The following is a 22036-nucleotide window of genomic DNA, read 5'->3' on the forward strand; positions in this document are numbered from 1 at the left end:
AAATCGCTTCTTCTTTTTTTTTTTTTCAATCACTTGAAAATGTCTGGTGCAGTATTTGGTGCTTTTCAGACATTTAAATGTGATACCTGAGTGTTGTGATGCAGGATTTGGCTATGGGAACAGACGCTGAGGGAGAGAAGATCAAAGACCCCATGAGGGCTATTGTGCCCATCCTGCTCGACGCCAACGTCAGCACATATGATAAGATCCGCATCATCCTGCTCTACATTTTCCTCAAGAACGGTGAGCAAGAGTCTGCAGTCGACAAAGAAATCTTCGTATTTAGTCTGTAAAACTCTGCCGGCCATGACTTTATCGTCCTTTTGAATTATTTTACATTTTTATTGCTACTTACAAGCGAGTGCCGTAGTTTTTAGAAATAGTGAAAACATTTTAAATTAACAAAGTACACGATCTCTCTTTGAAATTGACTGCTGCAGACACTAATATCAGTTTGTTAAAAAGACAAGTGAGCCACAGCCTGATGTGAGCTTCAGGAAGTCACCTGTTTTGTGCAAATGAAGTTTAGTAACATAAAGGAAGTGCAGTGACATCAGCCTGGAATTATTTTATTTTTGCAAAATGAATTCCCCTTCGTAACAGAGCAGGCTGGACATATTAAATATAAACAAAACAGTCATGCAATATGACCGTGTGTGTGTGTGTGTGTTCAGGCATTACGGAGGAGAATCTGAACAAGCTGATCCAACACGCTCAGATCCCCCCTGAGGACAGTGAGATCATCACCAACATGGCTCACCTTGGCGTCCCCATCATCACAGATGTAAGACGTTTTTACCGCCTGAGCCTCAGTCCATTCTGCTTGGATTGGATGTGCCCTCACAGCTTTTTCTCTTTCTCTTTTTATTAGCCATATAAACCATCTCACTGTTTACTCTTTATTTCCCAATAGATTCACAGATTATGAAACTTACAGCGTCGCACTGTTGAGACAGTTGTTACAGCCACATTTTCCACAGGACTTCCACAGACTTCTCATATGTTACCAAGAGGTCACCGCTGTCGTCACTGTTTGTTGTGTGTATCACTCTCTTTAACATGGGTCAAGTCTGTCTCCATGAAATGTAGGATGCAGGCTCTTGTTCATACTGTATAAGAAGTTGCAGTTTAATGTTGTTTCAAATTTTTTCAAGATGCTGTCATCAATCTGTGTTGGAAATCTCTGCAGCTGAGGCTACCATTTTCATTCATTCATTCATTTTCATTCCACATGACATGACGTGTCATGAGCACACATGAATGCATCACCGCAGTGGTGATCGTCATCATTATTCCCTGTGTCTTCTTTCTGTTCTCAGTCCACCCTCCGCAGAGGAAAGAAGTTGGACAGGAAGGAGCGTGTGAGTGAGCAGACCTACCAGCTGTCCCGCTGGACACCACTGGTCAAGGACATAATGGAGGTGTGTCCGCAGGGCTAAAATCCCCGTCACATGGATGTTTTGGTCTTTTTTTACATCTTATTTATTTAAACTACTATCTCCAATGTGAACATGGATATTTTTTTTCCTTAAGCAAACCTAAATCCAGCACCAAAAGCAACAAATAAATCCATCAGAGTACAGTTGTTTACTTTTCAGTTGACACACACCCACAACAGCCTGAGTCAAACATCCATTTTAACAGCCTGGCTGTTATCAACTGTGTTTAACCCCTTATTTGTGCAAATCCAATCCTTCAATGGACCTATACGATGGGACCACGCACTGTTGCTAAGAGACGTGGTGCAAACTGTGAAGCCTCTATTTAAGTGTGTTTGTGTGTGTGCGTCTCTGTCTACACAGCAAACAATATGGCTGACAAAGAGCTGTCTCGTATTTTTTCACCCTGCAGGATGCTATTGATGATAAGCTGGACACCAAGCACTACCCTTACATCTCCACCCGCTCCTCTGCCTCCTTCAGCACCACAGCAGTCAGGTACACACACAAAAACACACAGATTTATGCAGCAGCATTGAGTCATCTTGCCGCAATAGTGGCACTTCAATGGGCAAAGCAGAAATGGTTGGAATTGGATGAGTGTGATGGATCGATACTTGGAGATACTTGAAATGGAGAGCAGAGAGGCGAGACTGATGACTGACAGGTTTGTGGGCCGTGTACAGATACAGCAGCGTTCACCAACCCTGATGAGGAAGAAGCAGCTCAGACACCAAGGGCATTTCTGTGTTTGAAAAACAGATTGTCTGCATTTTTAATATTACATTATAGGACTCATTTAAAACGTCTAGAATATGTGTTCAATTTCACACATTCAAACATGTATTTCATGAAATAATGAACAAAAGCTTAGACATGACACATGGAAACAGAAAATCAAACAGACCTAAAACGTCAGTATGTGCCTTTGTGGCTGTGAGGACCTGCTACTTTGTATTGTTTACAAACTGATCTGCCCCATTGTTTGCCCCTCCCCAACACACACAAGGACACCCAGCGCTGTCAGGGCACTGCAAACCTGCAAACTGAAAACGTTAAATGCAGATCACCATTAAGCTGAGTTGTTGTACTGTCATTTACTAGTTTAAAACAATTTTTTAACTCTCAAGATGTGTGACCTGAAGGAAATGTAAACTAGCAGAGTAAGCCGCTTAAATTGAACTTGTTTTAAGTTGTCTCAGCTTAAACCAAAGTGTCCCAAAGATGCATTTTTACAGGCGCCTTGTTCCATAAATTAATGGATATCTATAAATTCTCTTGGCCTCATAATATTTGAAATCAAGGTCTAACTTTGTATCTTCAAGGAAACGCTGCCTGAGGGGTGAAATTGTTCTTAATCCAGGTTTTAGAAATCTTTTCAATTAGCAAAATATTATTGTGAGAGATTTGGTTGCTGTTATACTGTAATAATATGCCCATGCTCACCTTTCTGCCCCGGCAGTGCCCGGTACGGCCAGTGGCACAAGAACAAAACACCTGGAGAGTACCGCACCGGTCCACGTGTCATGGTCTTTATCATCGGCGGCGTGTCCTTCAGTGAGATGCGCTGCGCCTATGAGGTCACACAGGCCAATGGGAAATGGGAAGCCATCATTGGTGAGTATTGCAACACGGGGCAGGCCTAGAACAAGAGCAAAGGTGAATGTGTAGGCGGTGGACATGGCTACTCAAAGATACACTCACCACAGCCTTGTTGAGGACAGTGTGGACGTGCTCTCTGAGTGGACATGCCGGTAAGAGCTGTGTCCCAATTCAGGTGTCACATTCTCTGAAGCATTTTCTGAGGGTGCTGTGCCACAAATGTAAAGATGGAGGAAAGGAACACATGAAGGGAGTAACTACAGGATGTGAACTGAATGGAAAGTGCAACCCAGAGGTCGAGATGGAAATTCACTGCACAGAAAGGGTTTATTTTTTCTGCAGGAAGCGTGAGGTGTAATGAATATTTCAGGAACTAGCTTTCACTTCTTAAATCAAGTGGAAATGAGGTAGTTCATTTTGAGTTGGAGAAAATTATTTTTATTACATTTCCAGACAAAATGTGTAAAATCTCACACTGATGGCACATTGAAAGTTATAAACAACACAAGATTAAATATGTTCTCATATTTCATGTTTACAGTCATTGTGGTGTCATAACTAGACACACTTTCACTATTCAAAACACACAAAAAAACATGCCCAGGATTTGTAAAAAAAAAAAAAAAAAAAAGTAAAATCTGTACAACACAAGTCATGTAAGACAACTGGAAAACTTGCCTTTATGCACCCAAACAGTGACTCACATATCGCACACCATGTCCACAGCAGCTTCACAGCAGTCCCCCCTGCGGCAGCTTAAGCTTGTGGAGAAGTTTTAAAGGTCCAGCCGCAGATAGTTGTTCCAACCTGCCTATCGTGTGTGCTGTGTTTTGTTATATAGCCCTGTGTTATGCCCTTCTGTATATGTTTGTTCCATGTCTTAGAGCAGTTTGTGTTATAAAAGGGAAAGTGTCTTGTTAGTTTTTTGTGCTCTGCTTCCACTGTTGTCTCTTAAAAAAACGACTGTTGTCTTTAAATTGCAGCCACGTCTTTTTCTGTGTCTGTCCTTCCCACTTTTTTGTGTTTGTGCAACATGCCAAGTGTGTGTATGTGTGTGCCATGTCAGTGTGTGCGTGTGTCTGTGTGTATGTACAACAGGTTACATGTTTTAACCCTTTTGCTTTTGGAGCGAGTGGGGGAGGGGGCGTGGCATGTGCTGAGAGACGAGTGGTGAAGCCGCCTCTGTTCCTCCACAGGTTCCACCCACATGCTCACCCCCACCAAATTCTTATCGGACCTGCAGCACCCCGACTTCCGAGAGTCCACTAGGGTGTCCTTTGAGGACGCAGAGCCCTCAGACGAGTGAGGCAGAGACAGATTGGGAGGGAGGGAGAGAGAAATCACACTGAAAAAAGTAAAGGCAGCCGCACAAAGAAGCCCTTTCTGAACTTCCACAGCACAAGGGCTTCCACCTCCCCTTTTCTTCTTTTAACGCTCAGTATTCATCTACGCAATTCCACCGTCCTCGTCCTTGTGTCCCTCAGGGATGGACACCCCCAACCTTTCCTCAGTGCATGGGCTGCTGCATCAGGCTGTACTCCCTTAAAACTGACTCGGGTCCACTCAGAGGAGTGCTCAAACAGCTGCTGAAAGGCTGAATCCAAATGTCCACACCACGTTTGCAGGTTCACGGCCATAATGTTCTGGATTTGACACTTACGTTTTTGATGTCTAAAAACACAAATATGCAGCAATGCCACATAGAAACAATACTTAACTATGTAAGAAATAGAGAATTATATAAGAAAAAAAAAGTGATGCATAAAAGCAGCAACGTGCAGCAGCAATCTCATTAGGATCTTATGCAGCGTGTCACCCATTCATTCAGCCTCCCAAACCTGAAGTCTAGGGTCGTGTCTGCAGGTCTGGAGGGCAGACATTTGAGTTGAGTCCAGGTAATGTCAGCGCTGTGGAGTAGCCATGCCTGAGGCGGTTGTGGCCCAATCCCTGCTGCCTCCTCCCATCATCACAACTGGGTGGATTAAATTGCCCCTTAAAAGTCACCCAAAGGCCCTTTGAGCCTTCCCGTCAAACACGCCAGATTTAATCTACCCTGAGATCCATCTTTATCAGTTTTTAAATGTCTGATTATGTTTCTAATTAGCCCCTTGCAAAGACAATCCCCTTGATTTGTCACCGGTATCATTCAGGGCAGGTTCTTTAGTTGATTTCTGAATTTAAAGAAGGATTTTCTCCTTTTGTTCTTTGTGTTTTATCAATTGAATTGCCAAATATACAAAATCCCTGAAGGCAAGTGAGAAAGAAAAGCTCACGATCCATTTTCAAGTCTTATCTAAATGCCTTTTCTCGTCTGTGTTAATGATTTAAGAACAGGTGGGGGGAAAGTTTTGCCATGTGAAAACAGAATTTTTACCAGGATTATTTTTCTCCTTTTTGTTCCTTTCCATCTGTGATAATAGGTGAAAGAAACACTGGCATGGGAAAGAAAATATTTTAGCCTACTTGAAGTTATTTTGTTGAGGTCTGGTTGGTGAACAAAATGAGGCTGAAATCAGTACCCCATTCTAAACAGGACAAAGATCAGTGCAGCTCATTATATAGAATTGAGTTCTGTACATTGAATGATGCTGATGTAAGATTAGGAGACATAAGATTTAGGCCAAAGAAGATGTGACAGTAATATTACATTTTTACATAATATTACATTATGTATACATAATGTATGCAGTTTGGGTTAAGTGTGCATAGTGAAATCAGAAAGCGTTTTTTGAGCCTGAAATGAGTCTTCTAATAATAATAATTTAAAAAAATAAAGAAAAATCCTGACAATTTATTTCACTTGCCAAAACAAATTTTTCAGTTGTTTTCATGGATGAAAAAAGAAAAAATCATATAACATTAGAAATATAATTCTGAAGAAGCCCCTTTTCCTATGTATTTAAGTCATAAACACAGACGCATTATTTAGATCACTAGAATAAATAGAGCACTATTTATTATTATTTATTTATTTTTTACTTGCCTGTCAGGACCCATGCATCCTCTGACTTCATCCACATCCCTCCCTGTCAGCCCACCATCACATGCTCACATGGCTCATGGCTCGTCTGCAGAGGGTCCTGGATATTAATCACAGATAATCGTGATGATGTTTAAATGCTGCTGTTTACACACAGGACAGATTTGACGGCAGCAACAGTCAGGTAACGGTAATTATTTCAGTTGAATTCAGTTCGGTGCTGTTGATGCCTCTCTGCTGACACAGTCTGGGAATGTAGCATCGCTCCATCTGATATGCTTTAGCAACGCACCCAAAAATAAAGATGCCACACATGTGAAACAGCCACCACTAACTCCCCCTCCTCTTCCGAAACTCATTCATTACACGAGGCACATTTGCACCAACATTTTTCTGTAAAAACCAACACGACGTCCGTAGAGCTTATAGGAATAGAAGAATTTAGAGCACAAACCTCCCTCAAGTTCTTGTGTTGCTGAAAAAAAATGTTTTGAACTGAAGAGTGAAAGAGAAATGATGGTTTGTCTTTTATTGCTTTGGTTCAGAAATTGGAATCAGTAATCTTTTCCTATCGGCCAGATTTCCCTTCTCCTGATTTCATTATCTCTACACATAGCGTCTGAAAAATCCTAATAACAAACACAAGTGTTCTGTTTGAAAAATCCTCTTCAGAGTGGTATTAAATATCTGAAGCACCCGTCCTCATATCCCTGACCACCACATTGTCTGACTACTTTTACACACCGATTGCCATTTAAAGCTAGATTTTTCACCCATAAAGACTATTGTGATCCTGGGCATCCACCTCATCCTTCCTGACTAATCTGCTAAAGCGATATCGTTTACAAACCACCTCTTGGTTTAACGGTTTCCTCAGAAAGCAGCTCTCACCTGAAGCAGTATGTCTGCCCCCCCCACATACTGCCAGATTCAGCACTTCCTGAGCAAAATGGCCATCACTTACTAAAACGTCTTTTTTTTTTTTTTGTTATGCTATTTTGGGATAAACCCGGACATATATAGTTTTATAGTGCTGTTGGAGATCAATGTCACAGTGTTGTGTTTCTGGGGCTGCAAGGCCCACGAAGCTGTGTGTTTTGGGGAACAGCAGAGAAGCAGGTGAGGCCAGTCTGATACTGACCTCTGTGACTCACACTAAACCCTTTTCACCCACCATCATCATAACAACCCCAACCAAAATGGGCCGGCCTCTTTCTCTTCTGTTACCTTACACTACTCTCACTTCTTCTGACGATCAAGTTTAGTTTTCACGGGAGAATGTCCTTGAGGTAAAGCTAATCAGACCAAACTGAAGGAAACATGCAGCTTTGCAACAGAAACAAACCGATGTGGGATGAATCCCGTTGATGTTGAACAGGTGTGTGGAGTAAATCAAATACCTTGTTGTCAACGTGTCAGCTGCATGTCCAGCTGTCAGGGAGTCCAGTGAAAGCAGCTACCACATAATGAGAAGCACAGCTGCAAAAAATTACCACAAAAAACAAGATCATAATTTGCTCCAGAGCAATGACATTGCCAAACAAATTCATAGTCCATAAAACAGACAGACAGACACAAACATGATCATATTACTATAGCTGTACCAATGCAAACACACAATTTAATTCAAACTTACACATGGAGGAGAAGAAAATCCAGATCTTTAGCAGCTCGTAGGAGTCTCCATCCCAGTATAAACCTATATTCCCTCCATGGTCTGACTGAAGCCCAGCTTTGGACATCCATTGACTGAAAACATCCACACAAATGTGACAACAGAGCCATTAAAGATACAAACATTTCTGGTAACCAGTCTGAAGTAGGTGAAGATACTGATGGAGCTGGTAAAAATACAAAATAAAAAGTTCTGTGTGTCCTGACAGGGGTTTGATCCAGTTGTCCCCATGGGCGAGTCTTCCTGTGCGCCGGTCTTACCTTCCTTTTTAGGTGAAGAAGTGGTTCCTTCAGTAGAGAAAATTTTACAAGGTCACTTACAGCATACCTCACTGGTTCTTTCAATGGTTACCGATGCAGATAACTGTAGCTCTCAGCAAGGACCAGACAGGACTGGATGTCATCCGGTGATCCCAGCCTTCGCTGAGTGTTTCAACCCCAACCGCAACCCTCTTCGGTTGGTGGCCAGACGGTTGGCATCCTCCCAGACCTTTCGAGCAGCTTGTTTCTTGCTGTTGTCGTCGAGAGCCAGAGCTGATGGCAGCTTTGGCAGCGAGGCCTCTGCTCCTACCTCCACTGAGAACAGCCATGCCTGCCAACTTCTCTCCTTGCACCCCTGGATCGGATGCTGGTACTTCAAGGCCTTCCTCCCATGGCACCGTCAGCTCAATGTCTTAATCTGACCACAGTACAGTTTCTGGGCAAAGAGCTCACCAGAAGTTTTCTCCCCACTAAGACCTTCACCTTCCAGGAGCTGGCAGCTTGAAACAACATGGTCTTTGTTTTCCTTGTCAGCACAGTCCTGGCCCCCTCCTTGAAGAAGACGAAGGACTTTCCTCCTTCTGTGCCGGTAGACGTCCTCTTCGCGCCTCTCTTGCTTTAATGTGCCACCAAGAGACAGGTGCACATTATCGTGGCGCCATCTAATATCAGCCTAGAGTGAGAGCTTCTTTGCACCCTGCCAATACGTGAGCCAGTGTCCTCTTTTTTGCCTCAGAGCCTGCAGCTCAGGTCCTCCCTCAGTCTCCATGTGTGTAGCTGTGATGGTGTAAGGAGGGCCAGCTCATGCGTGGGCAGTGCCTGGGCATTTATTAACATTCAGCATGTACGAATACACACACATACATGCATATATTTGCACAACAGAGCACAGACACATAGTCACATAGTTGGTGTGACTTTGTCCTCTGCTCCGGACACATTACATTCCTCCACATTTACAGAGAAAATTGTTGTTTACTGCTATACTCCCATTTACAGAACCTTTAATATTTAACCTATAAATCTGCAAATCTGGTAATGAAGTGACCAACAAATTTGGGCAAGATGTTTGATTTACTCCATTTAGCACCTTTCAAGTGTTACAATGTTTGAAATGTGTCTTCAGCTGTCTCAAGAGTTCATCACTATCTTAATAAGGTTACTTAGTTTCACATTTCCATTCGCATTTATGGCAAACAAAGAACCTCACGCTTGGGTTTGGGATTTCATGACATGTAGAGGAGCTTTTTACTTTGCTGGGTCTTTTAATCTTTCTACCAGTATTTTTCAGCTTCCTGCATGTTCTTTAAGTAAAGGCTCACATGGTCATGCACACTTATTTTCTGACATTTGATTGGCTGTGATGTGTAGACAGGTTTGATGTTGCAGGTTTTTCCTCTAGGCCACCTGCCGCTTTCAGCTTACAAGGTCATGTCAGTTGTGTGACTCCATCATGATCTGTGTGCTTCCATAATGTTCAGCTGCATATGACTTAACAGAGGGGTGGGGGGTAGTCAGCAATGGGAGAATCTAACATGTTTTTTTATACAGGCACAGCAAGGGCTGTATGGACAAATAGATTTTTGGAGTAACAAGTTAAGAGATAATTTCAGAAAATGTTATCACAACCCTCCCCCACCCGTCTAGTCGTTTAGTATAAATCATATCTGGATCTGCTTTCAGATCAGTCATAGTAACAAAAAGTCCTTCACACTGTTCTTTAAAATAATGTCAAAAATAATGTTTAAAACATAAATCTATGCAGGTTTGAGGAGACAATGAATAGGTATTGATATTATTTCAACCAGGCAACAGTGAAGAGCTATTTTATGATACAAAAACTCTGCAAAATGACTAGGGATTGCAGCTGTAAGACATAACATTATGCGACTATCATCATCTACAGTAGGCCTTCATAGCAAGAGCTGAAAACACATTTTGTCATCTGTCTCTTTCTAAATGTGCAGATCTAACGCCCTGTGTGTGTGTGTTTGTGTATTTCTTATGCGTGTGCATGTCTCCAGGATCGACCCACATCTTCACCCCCACCAGCCTGCTGGAGCAGCTCAAGGCCATGAACAAACCAGACGAGGAAGTGACAAGCTAAAATCCTCCAATCACATCTCTCTCCTCCTTAACCTTAACCTAACCTCAACCTTAACCTCCATACCCCTCCTCTGCCCACCCTGTCCATTAATTGTGTATGCATCTTGCTTGAAAAGAATAATAACAAAAGTAAAAAAAAAAAGAAAAAAAGACAGATGATAAAAATATATGTTGTATCAAAGAATAAAATTGTTGCAAGTATTCTCATGTTTTACAATGGATGCAACTAAATGAACTTATTTAAAAGGGTTTAAATATCTGAACAGAAGGCCATTTAGAATTGAAAGTACCAAAATGTAATACTGTATGCTATGAAATCTGTTAGAATGTGTAAGAGGTAGACAATTTCTTCTCCGTTCCTTTGGATTACCTCCTTGGTGTGAGTTTTACTGGGAGCAGGTGGAGGAGGGATGTGCAGTTTGAGAGGTTGATGTTGTAAAATATATCAGTCAACATGCAATATGTATACATATATATAAATATATTTCATGAGAGAGTAGTTGACCCCTGCCCATTTGAGCTGTGCATATTCAGTAGCATGCTTGGACTTGTGTGGACTGTCAATGTGTTTGTATCCAGTGTGGATGTTCTGGGAGCTGCAGAGTTAGTTTTTAGCTTTTGCCAAAGACGCAGAGCTTGAATGCTCCACCGAAAACTTTGTTTCGAGTATCAACAAGTAGAATAATGGCCTCTGAAAGTTTTTAGCCTGCCCCTGAAACATAATCCGTTGCTCATCAGTTCATCTGTAAATAGTTGCAAGTTTATTAGCATCACCTTTCCTAAACTTCCGTATTATCATATGTTTGAAAATTTCGTCTCCAAATGCAAAGGTGTGGTGGATATAAATGAAGTGGCTACTACATGCTTAATGACAGAACATTTAATAAATGTTTGTTCATGTTAGCCATATTTTGGAGCACATGAACTTCCTGTTTGTTATCATCTGCACACGCAGGTATACAACTCAAAGCCTGCAACAAAAACAAGTAGTCTTTCACAGACATATTTTAAATGAAACATAACGTTGTCACATTCGTAGCGCATGATTTGACCTATGGATGTGTTCTATGGCACAGGGATGGTTTTTCAGGGGGAATCCATCACGCAACCAGGCTTACATCAGCTGCTGTCTTGTAAATATCCAGCTGCTGAGTGTTTGATACTCGAAACATTGTCAAATTAGGTGAAGCATTTGTTGGCAGAGCAGATGAAAAGCGGAAGAGTTCTGTAAAAAGCCAGAATCATCCCTCCTCCGGCTGCCAAGACTGTGAAGTATTTACCTGCCACAACTCTTTCCTCTCTCCAGAGAAACTTCACGTTTTAATGTCAAAGAGGCCATTGCTTGCTGATATTTAAAGAATAATCTTAAAAAGGGCCAGTTGTATTTCAGTATTGTATCCTGTCAGATTAAGTCTTATCATTGGTTAGTAATGTTTAATTGGGCCATGCGGTGAGTAGTGTTGTGTATCTGCCATATGTTGCTGTTTTAGCGTCTCACTGTTGACTGGTGATATTTCTGACTGTGAAGTAGTGATCCCTTTCCTTTCAAAAATGCCAATGTGAAGCCGCTGTGTTTGTGATGTTTTAGCTGTAGCTGTTAGTATTCAGCTGGGAAAAAGAACTATTAACTATATTTTCTTTGTCTGTTTCCTCCTCTGGTGCAATGTAAAACCCTTCAATGGTGAATGGCTTTGCAAAAAAAAAAAAAAAAAAAAAAAAAAAAAAAAAAAAAGTCTAAACAACTCCCCCTTTTCACTTTTATTTCCTCCCTCCCTCTATCCTGGCCAAACAAGTTGTATATTGCACTATAATGCGTTTTCTGTGATGCAAACGCTTGACTTTGTGTTTATTTTTTCTATTATAATTTGCTGTTGGATAGGGTTTACTCTGTTAAATCCATTGATTTATATCAAAAATTATTTATCAGAGAAAAAATAACAATGAAACATTAGTCTGTCCTGGAACTGTTTAACTTATTGGGATTGTTTGTTTGCCAGTGTTGAAGCACAAACAATACTTCCATGTGTACCTAATATGTACTAAGGCTGTCTAATAAATTGGCTTCCATTACTTTTTAAGTCTCAACTCATTTTTCAAAAAAAAAATAAAAATAATCATCGTCAAATCAACAGTGGCAGCAAATTTTCGTTTCTACTTTTATTCCAGAGAAATGAAAATTCCCTGCAAAATATTAGAAAAAAGCTTTAAAAATAAAAGTACAAAAGTTAAAAAAATTAGATTAGAGACTAACACACAAAATCCACTTAAACATCCAGCAGCTCTATGGTATGGTCCAACCAAACATTTTATCTGAAAAAATAATCATGCTGTCTTTGCAGTCTAACCAATGTGTTAATGTGGATGCTAGATATCGAAAGGCCTTCACCTGGGGCTGCTGGTGCTGCTGTCTGAGCGTCTGATTCACATTAAGCTGCCCAGTGACAATAGACATTGGACAAGTTTACATTTGAAAGCTTACGATGAAACACTGTATAAAATATTCTAAATTCAACATTTTAAAATATGTATTCTATGCATAGAAAACACCACAGGGGGAGGACTCATTTGGAGGATATGCAGCTCTGTTCATAACATTCTGGACATAAAGCGTGATGAGGACTGTAACATTAAGAGAAATCCTCTTTGGTGGTTTAAAGTATGAACAGAACAAGAGCAGTGAGTGCATTTCAGTTACACATATTCACTTTTTTTTTTACTACAAACTAGAAAGCTGTCACATTAAAAATATAATCACATGATCAATAAATAGTTTAAACTCATGACAAACTATTTTACGACAGCTATAATTTTTCATGTTAGATGAAGAAAATAAAACTATTTTCTTTATAAAAAACAATATGATTAACCATATTTTCAACTAAACTGATCTACAGTACTACATCATTTTAAACTCTCTTTTCCAAGGACGCAAGCATCAGCATATTTTAAAATAAATATGTCTGCAAAGGAAGCAAATTGTTGACCTGAGGCTTAAATGTTGCTACAAAATTATACATTTAAAAATGAATTTTCAGCTCCAGTCCTCTAAATGTGGGAAGATAAGAAAGTTTCCAATGAAGAGGAGGATTTTAGATATTTTTTTTTTTATTATTTGTACTTTGGTCCTGTATTCAGTGATCATGTGTTCTGGTGATGAGGACAGCTTTGTTCTGCAGCTGAACAGAGACTGCAGTGCTGAAGTCACTCAGGCTAGATGCCTGTAAAGTGAGTTGAGACTAGCAGCTCCTGGTAGTGAAGCCCAGTAGCCAGAGAGCGAGCCATGTGTTTTGAGGTGCTTTTCATGCTCCGCGCTGCTCTGATGGCTCTGTTCAGAGAACTGTCCAATGAGAGCTGCTTATCAGTGGAAAGGGAGCGTCTCAACCTCCCCCTAACTTCCCCGTGACCTTTGACCCCTGAGGCTGGGCTAGTGCTGTTGCTTGGAGACATGTACAGGGGCAGTGAGTACATCCTGAAGAGAGGGTGCGGTTCATGACAAAAAACAAAATTAGTCTGTCAGTTTGGGTGAAAGAAGTGAGAAGCTCTTGCATTGCATTGGTGGACAAATAATGCCCATTAACACTGCTCTAGCTACAGTATGATTAGTTTCTTTGATTTATTTTTTGGCCATTTTGTAGCCATTTTGCAGCCACAGGACAGCTTGAGGAGTGACATGAAATTGGGAGAGGAAGGGACAGAGTGGGGAATGACATGCAGCAAATAACACTGGCTAGAACCCGAATCTGTTAAAACACTGATTCTCTCCCACTGTTTCTGTTTAACTCTAACTAGATATCATTACACACAACAAACTAAATGACAAAGTCTGATGAATGTCAATCCTACAAATGCGTTACTGCTACATAATAGAATGCTGATTTGCAAGTTGACATTGAGTGTAGTACACAAAGTAAAATAACTGCATGTAGTATGGAACTGGGACACAGAAATTATGTTTCCAAATTAGAACTTTGTGCAGTGGCTGAACAGCATAAGAAATATTAATAAAAATCGGAGAGACGACAGGGCACAAAAATCAGCCTAGTAAGAGCTTTATGAGATGTCTCAAAAAAGACTGTTTGTGTGGTTACTTACATGAGTGATGGAGGACACACTGGCATGCACTGCAGCAGCGCAGGAGCTGGCGTGTTCCTTGCCGCTCTGTTAGGAGACTCAACCAGTTGACAGCTTGTGTGTATGGGGGCGTCTGAGTCTCTCTGACGGGCTACAAATCACAGCAGGTCAGCAGCTCCATTAACAATTTAGAGAATTAAACAAATTTTCTTTTACTGGAGACTGAAATAACTGATGAGTTGAACTTAGTGACTGTACTGAATTTTGCCAACATGCCAACATGCTGTACCCAAACACATACAGACCAATAACTGGGATATACAGAGCGACAAAACAGTTGACACACAAACCTTACTTTTCTAGAACAATGACACACAAAATAAGGCAAACCTGGTTTTGTGTTTCTGTGTGGTTCACAGCATCCACAGTGATGACAGCAGGGTGGTGACTCTCTGTTGCCACCATCTGGTCCTGACAACACAAGACAGGTAGGAGGATTAACGAACTGTCGCTCACACACAGCAGTTAATAAGGAAAAAAAAAACCCAATATATATATATATATATAAAAGTAAGTAAAACAAAAAAGAAATGCCAAAGATGACTAAAACCTGCTGAGGATAAAAGGAGCATTCTTACGTTCAGATTGTCTTTGGTGATTTGATGAACATTTGAGACAAAGAGGGGAGGACAACCTGCCGTCAGGTTCATCTGCTCTTCCAGTTACTTGTATAGACACAACAGGACGCTGCTCTACAACAGTACAGACATACAGCTGCATGAAGCTTCAGAAAAGTTTGTCAGAGAAATATAATCACCATGGCGAGCAAATAACCTGTGCTGTCAATTCTGAAAAAAAATTATTTCTGAAAATTTAACAAAATGAACATTTTAATTAACACTGTATATTTTAAGCAGTTTAATAGCAAACATGTGAAATAGGGTGGAATTTGAAGCCATCAATTGACAAATATGATTTCTGTGTGTGTGTTTATCTACAGACATAACAGTGTGTCACTTTTGGACCAAGACGGAAGCAAGCAATGAAAGTACTGTCCATTAACAAATAAGAAGCTAGTATTATGTTTATTGTAGCAGTGTTTCTCTACAAGCAAAAATTCTATGGAAAAAACACTATACTGTAATTAGATCAAATCTAATTACAAATCTAATCCACAATAACTTGACAAATAGAAACTGCTGGACATTTTAGAGCTCAAGCAGATACATTAGATTTTGAACTGCATTAAAAAGGCAGCAGCTTGTCCTGTTTGTTAGACAAAGGAAACACTGCAGGTTCCTAAGATCATGCAACAGTAACTTACTAAAGTCCAAGCTTATCAGCTGCCTCACATAAATCTGGAAGTTGCTTAAAATCTCAAATGGTGTTCTGTTTGGTGAAATGAATCTTTATGTCTGTAGTAGAAGGAAAGATGCTCTTACTGGGGTGTGTTTCTCTCCTGTGGGCAGTGTGGGAACAGCAGCTCTCTGGTGTTGCAGTTGATGTTTGAGTATATCTGGACACCTGAGGCTGAAACTGGAGTGTTGAGGGTCCTGACACTGAACATGTCACTGAAAACATAAACACTACAAGCATTAAATTACAAATAAAGATGGCTATGTTTTCTTTGCATCTTCATCAACAGTTGGTTGGTTCATATGCGTTATTCTATTTGTATGTTGGACTTTTCAGTTTGTAAAGCTTTACGATTTCAGGTGGCACACCTATATATGTTTTATACATGTTATGTTTAACGTATATAATTAAGAGAAAATTCAGATCAGCTTACAGATGTCATGTTGCGGTTTTTGTCTCTCTGCACAGGGTGATCTCTCTCTGGCTGCTCGTCTCATTGTAGACTCCTCTTGTACTTCATCTACCATTTGTCCCTCTCTTCTCCTCCTGCGGACATCTGTCCAAAATCTCTCCCCAGAGCTGAGTTATGGGAAAGGGTCAAATGAAGTAGAAGCAAAAATGAAGAAGTAACCAACTAGTTTATAGTGTGTGTGTGTGTGTTTTCTTTGCATCTGCATAAGTGCTATGTTTAGTTTGGAAATAGTGTTCATGGGGGAAATAAACCCTTTTCACTGCAGAGCTATAAGCTTAGTCTTGTTGCTACATTTTATAGATAAACTGTTACTATGTCTCTTAATGTTACCCACCTGATGTGAGGCGTTGAGGTGTAATGATGGTACTTCACTTGAGCTGAAGGATCAGCTCTTACAGGGCTGAGAGGCTTATTGCCCAGACAGCTCTCTAGTCTCTTGGTCAGTGTGGTGACTTCAGCCTGCAGTGCCTGGAGCACTTCACTAGAAATGCACACAAGCCCATGCACAAAAAATTTTCAATATCCACTTACACAATCCAGGTGTTGTTTTCACCACCACATATATTCAAGGTCAAATACTTTAGAGTGCAGGTGATGTGGAAGTGCTCAACTGCATAAATATTCAAGTGACTAGCCGGGTGATTTCAGTCATCTATGCAGGTATTAGTCCGAGTGAAATACACTCTTTGAAAAGCCATGCAGCACCTGCCATGCAGGAAAAATACACAGTACCTCCTAATACGCAACCACATTCAGTAGCAGACAATTCTGTAATAAAATGTGGATCTGAAACAATAATAAAATAAGAATGTTTCAGCATTAATTTGCTATGACCTTTAAAGCCTGTTCCTGAAGTTTCTACAAGTAGCTATAACCGAAGCAGCAGCTGCAGCTACAAACACTCACTTGCGATTTGCCTCCATTCTGATGCCCAGTGCTCCGAGAGAATCACCATGGTGATACCATGCAGTGGGGGAGGAGCTTGCGTAGGAGCTGTTGAGGGAAGTAATAGATTCTGCATACTGGTGACTCTGTCCATCTACAGACACAGTGTAAGCTGCAGAGTCAAGAAATAGAGGACAGCAGATGCACAATGACAGAAAAGTAAAAATAGGAGGTGAAAAGAGTTAAGACATTATTATTCACTTTTAAGATGACGCTATCTGAATAAAATTCAAAGAGCATGTATTAAAAAACAAAATTCTTTGTTGATGAACAGAATTTGGAGACTCACTACTGTCACTCTCTAGCCCAAACTCACTGGCTCCACTGTCGGCTCTGTCGGTTCGTTCTGACCAATTGGCCCAGCGCTGTGGGGAGCAAGAGAAGGTACGTCTCCTCCTGCTCCTGTTTGGCTGCTCAGGGCCGAGCTGGGAGACCTCTCTTGACTCTGAAGCTGTGCGACTGTGCGACTGTGAAGCAGCAAGAGATGATGCCAATATCAGGCCAGTCTGATGTTTCCCTTTTGTCCCCTTCTGGCGGACTGAAACACTGGGGCGCAAAGAAGAATATTTAAACATATGAAATGAAACAACAGTACTGATCAGAAATACAGACGCTGATTGCATTGATGTAACAAATGCTAATTAAAACAAACTTGATACAGAATTGCAGAATCAGACTGGGACCTGGGGTAAAATGTGTGTGTGTGTGTGTGTGTGTGTGTGTGTGTGTGTGTGTGTGTGTGTGTGTGTGTAGGGCTGTTTTGGAAATCGTCACCTCTGTGAAACCCTCCGGTGGAGAGAAGTGGGAGCTGCAGCAGGAGTCAGATGATTGCTCTCTGACCCAACAAACCCACTGTCTGTCTCTGGAGAGATGATCCCATCCTGTGTGGAACACACACACACACACAAAAAAAAAAAAAAACACAACAAACAAAGATGTGGAAGATTCATCTATATAAATGTATGTACACACATGTTTCATATACAAGTAAGAGAGTTTGCCATATAATTTTACTTCACTGTATTTATTAATACGGTGAAAATACTGTGTTTTATTTATTTATTTATTTATTTATTTTAAATCAAGAACCTTTCTCGCTGGACTACAATATGGTGTTTAAAAACAGGGTCAACTATTACATTTCATTCTCTGTCAAAATATGAGCACTTGACTGTGCACATATGATATTGCTTTGAAACTCACCTAACCACACAACAAATCACAACAGGAATAAGTGCAGAATCAGATATTGCTTGTCATCTTAGGAATCTATAATATAAACTGACCTGAGAAAGCACTCGTTGGTTCCCAGGTTCGAGTTTGAGGTTCCTCCTCTCCAATGCACTGATATCACCCAGGCTGCTTAAGCTGCTACTGTGGGACTTTCCAATCTCTAACCTATGGTGGCTACTAGAAGCAGCGAGAGACTTGGCCTGATTGGAGGCCCTCCATGCAGGTGGACTAGACCGGATGGACCGCTCTTTGCTGATGCGAACATTATTTTTTAAATAGAAAAAACACACATCTCAGAGCTGCCCAGTACAAAAACAACCATTAACCTGTGGAGCTGCTAAATGTGTCTGTCCTTCTCTGATGATACTAACCGGTGTGGAAAACTTTCGTGGACCTCCAGATTTCCAGGTCTTTCGCCTTGTCCCTCTGTCTCCTCTTTTGCTGGCTGCTTGTCACTGCCTATGGTAGCAGAGAGAAAATCCTCCTCCCTATAGTTAAACAGAAGGAAGAAAAACATTTGAAAATATTTTCCATCTATTTTGGTTTTCAGAACACAATTAAAAAGTGAGAAGGAAGTAAAGATAAGAAAATCTCTCGATATTTCTGAAAATGTTTCCACTGTTCACATTAGTGCTGTGCAATATGGACAAAAATCTATATCCCGATATAAGTAATTTCATATCCCCATAACGATATATATCCCAATATAGTATTTTTTCTTGAAATTATATATATACACATATATATACACACACACACAAAATGAATGCCATCTTTTCTCCTTTTATCTATAAAACACATTTTATATATAAAAAGGACAACACAATTAAAAAACAATAAAAAAATGAATAAAAGAAATCTCAAATGGACAAATACCACCCAAATTATCCGGTGGTGCAATCAGTTTTCAAGTAATGCATATTTCAGTTAGTTTTCTTTTTGTGAGTTTAGTTTTTGCCACATTTTAACGCCATCTATGTACTGTTCTTCATGCCTTGTCTGTAAGTGAAAGATTAGACGTGCCGTAGACGCAGTAAAGCAGTAGCATTGCAGTTACTTTAGCCGAGATAACCCAGTAGCCCACACGTTAAAATTATGATATAAACAATAGAGGATTGTATCCTACGGCACACATTTATATGTTGCACTACGATCTATATTGTCATATTGCATAGCACTATTTCACACGTTGAAGTGCGGGGAGCTTTTTCCCACAAAACTTAAAAACACAAATATTAAATATTAAGCGTAAACACACCTGTGTTTGCCATCAAGAGGTTTGAAGTACAGAGCATCCACAGTGTCTTCATCATCCACTTCTGCTTCCTCTTCAACACATTCTTCTTTGACTGAGCTGACCTCCACACCTGCTGCCTGTTCTGGAACCATCAGCAAGGGCACAGGTGCCCTCTGGAACAAATTGCAGATAGATTATGTCCTGTCATTTCACAGTGAACGGACATCAAATGATGTGAAATGACACTGTGGTGAAAGCTACACAGCTACAGTTTAGATATCGTACTTCATACTATATTTATGACATACAGAAGGAAATGTTTTACTTTAAAGTCACTATCTTTTAGAGCATTAAATTATCAGGCAACATGAAAAACATGCTGATTAGTGAGCACAATTTGAATATAGATAATATCAGCATTAGAAAGATTTTACTAATTCCCAGTGGATGATCTGTCATAATTAATCTTACATCAGCACTAGTTCCACAGTCAGGGCTATACCTAACAACTGAAAAATACGAATTTATATTAGGCTGATCTGTCAATTATTTTTCACACGAAATGTATAAATCTAAATAGTCATTACCAAGGTGGTGGCTTTGATTTACTTTTGCAAACTGCCAAATCAATTTACCATTACACAGCACCCTTGAATACTAAAGTAAGAAAGGTCCACAAGAGCAAGTCCCCTACTAATCTTACATGGATTCTATCATGAAAACCAACAGTATACTGTAGAGTAATGTTTTTCTGTTGTTGTTTTTCTTTTCTTTATAAATGTATCCATACAGGTAACACACTTTTGTGTACCATGTGAGAGTACATAAAGGATGCATAAACTACAGGTCTTTATATTAGCATAATCACAAGCGAAAAAGTCAAATAGGCTTTCTATACAGCTCAGGGAGAGACTAATGATGGTGGTACCTGTAGGTAAGTCAGAGTTTCTCCTCCTTCAGAGGGAGCAGATGGGGTGGGTTGAGGAGATTGAGAGGGAGGTGCCTCACAGGTGGGCTGTTCCTGCTGCATCTGTTCTACCTGCTCCTCCAGCTCATCCATATGCAATCCACACTGGTAGATAAGTCCTTCGAGCTCACTAATACATACCCATATATACAAGAACAAGAATAAGAACAAAATATAATACAAATGCACTGATGTGGCATATTTATCATGGATGGAACTCTCACCGTTCAGGGTCAAAGTGGTTGATTTCTGCACCTCGCTGCTGCAATAGTTTGTGTTCATTACTTGCTAGCAGGTAGCCCCTTTCTAGAGAGTTAAGGGCCTCAACAAGCTGTGAAAAACTCTGAAGGAGAAAATTAGTTTCAATACAAGGTGGCCAAAAGGATGATAGAAGACTCAAAATGTTGCTCTTACTTTTATCTTTTCATAGGGTTTGAGTTTGAGGAAATCCTTAAAAGTCTGCAGCTGAATGACAAACACAATAACGTGATCTCTGATTATGCTTTTTAAGATCATCCAACAAATCTGTAAAAATCTTCATTTGTATTGATAGCTTTCACGGCTCATTTACCTGCTGGAGGAAGTTGTCAGCCTCATTGTAGAGAATCTTAGACAGCTGTTGGACCTGGATGCCTGTTCATTTGACAGACAGACGCAGAGGAAGAACAATTACATGATGCAAGTGGATGCAAAGTTAGCAGCAGCTGAATGACTGGAAAAGGTGGGTTGTTTGCATAGTGATGAAAATGATCAGTGGCATTTAATTGTGCAACTATCAATCAGAGGAGCAGTGTGATTGAGCCAGCTGAGAAAATCAATGTAATTGATTTTAAATGTCAAATATAAAATAACAATAAATTTGAGAACAAATATGTTGAATAAGATGAATATACTCTGATGAGCGCTGTGTCCATTTGCAGGAAGAGAAGAAGAGTTGGTCTCTGCTCGCTGAGCCTGAGGAAAATCAAGCGTCATGACCCTTGAAGCATTTTGGCTCAGTCCAGAATGCACAGAGTGGCCAGGCTTTGGAGGATCAGAGTACAGGTTCACCTGGGAAAAAGAAAAACAAACATCTGATTTTGATAACATTAAGAACTAAAACTAGTAATTTCTTATTCTGGAAATTGGATTTTCAGTCAGGGTAAAGTAACAGCACATTTGATACAGATGACTATAATACTTTATGGCAAATATTTCATAGAACAACCTTCTCTCCAAGAATCTTTGCAATATCACCAGAGAAAACTAGTATAGTGATGAATTTATAACGTAAATAATAATAAAAATTGAAATTCAAAAAAGCCCCAAGAAATTTGCCTCAGCAATATATATATATAACCCTAACCCAAAGCAGAAAAGTCTATGCACGCACGCACGCACACAGAGGAATGGGGAAGATCAGATATAAAATCTGGAGGGGTATTTTCATTGGGGGGGTTGTTGCTCTTTTTTTCCTGCTATTCATTTTTTAGGTTGTTTCCAGTTTACTATGTAGTAAAGAGGCAGACCTGAAAATGAGATAATGGAGACAATGGACAGAACTAGTAGCGTAATAAATTTGATCCCTTTGATAAACTGGCAGTCCATAAAAACCTGAAGCATTGGAGATAAAATATGGACCTAAATTTTAACCCAGTTAAGAATGTTGCTACATTTCATGTTGTTTTAAGATTATTCTGTGCTCACAACAATA

General features: G+C 40.2%; 2 protein-coding genes across 11 annotated transcripts in view; one reads left to right on the top strand and one right to left on the bottom strand.

The window, feature by feature from the left end:
* stxbp1a (syntaxin binding protein 1a) overlaps positions 1–11794 on the top strand; it is a 36858-nt gene extending 25064 nt beyond the window's left edge. For 3 of the 7 annotated variants that reach the window (XM_029515472.1, XM_029515471.1, XM_029515467.1), the window contains 6 exons: positions 105–243; positions 675–784; positions 1320–1421; positions 1852–1937; positions 2902–3056; positions 4238–6111. In XM_029515472.1, coding sequence (XP_029371332.1) covers positions 105–243; positions 675–784; positions 1320–1421; positions 1852–1937; positions 2902–3056; positions 4238–4347 — 702 coding nt within the window. In that variant the 3' untranslated portion in view covers positions 4348–6111. Of the gene's footprint in view, positions 1–104; positions 244–674; positions 785–1319; positions 1422–1851; positions 1938–2901; positions 3057–4237; positions 6206–9980 lie in introns of those variants that run through there. The other 4 variants (XR_003841331.1, XM_029515468.1, XM_029515469.1 and 1 more) reach the window with 4 other exon arrangements.
* akna (AT-hook transcription factor) overlaps positions 2246–22036 on the bottom strand; it is a 28329-nt gene continuing 8538 nt past the window's right edge. The window contains exons 6-27 of one of the 4 annotated variants that reach the window (XM_029515464.1): positions 21237–21393; positions 20915–20976; positions 20758–20808; positions 20568–20686; positions 20305–20473; positions 19398–19549; positions 18511–18627; positions 18193–18391; positions 17681–17787; positions 17196–17452; positions 16868–17018; positions 16296–16442; positions 15923–16068; positions 15576–15704; positions 14772–14885; positions 14524–14604; positions 14155–14284; positions 7658–7770; positions 7422–7500; positions 3144–6121; positions 2886–3012; positions 2246–2485 (exon numbers count right to left, since the gene is read on the bottom strand). In XM_029515464.1, the coding sequence (XP_029371324.1) occupies positions 7478–7500; positions 7658–7770; positions 14155–14284; positions 14524–14604; positions 14772–14885; positions 15576–15704; positions 15923–16068; positions 16296–16442; positions 16868–17018; positions 17196–17452; positions 17681–17787; positions 18193–18391; positions 18511–18627; positions 19398–19549; positions 20305–20473; positions 20568–20686; positions 20758–20808; positions 20915–20976; positions 21237–21393 (2424 nt within the window). In that variant the 3' untranslated portion in view covers positions 2246–2485; positions 2886–3012; positions 3144–6121; positions 7422–7477. Of the gene's footprint in view, positions 2486–2885; positions 3013–3143; positions 6122–7421; positions 7501–7657; positions 7771–12187; positions 13532–14154; positions 14285–14523; positions 14605–14771; positions 14886–15575; positions 15705–15922; positions 16069–16295; positions 16443–16867; positions 17019–17195; positions 17453–17680; positions 17788–18192; positions 18392–18510; positions 18628–19397; positions 19550–20304; positions 20474–20567; positions 20687–20757; positions 20809–20914; positions 20977–21236; positions 21394–22036 lie in introns of those variants that run through there. The other 3 variants (XM_029515461.1, XM_029515463.1, XM_029515462.1) reach the window with 3 other exon arrangements.

Source organism: Echeneis naucrates, chromosome 12 (genome assembly GCF_900963305.1).
Source record: "Echeneis naucrates chromosome 12, fEcheNa1.1, whole genome shotgun sequence".
Lineage (NCBI taxonomy): Eukaryota > Metazoa > Chordata > Actinopteri > Carangiformes > Echeneidae > Echeneis > Echeneis naucrates.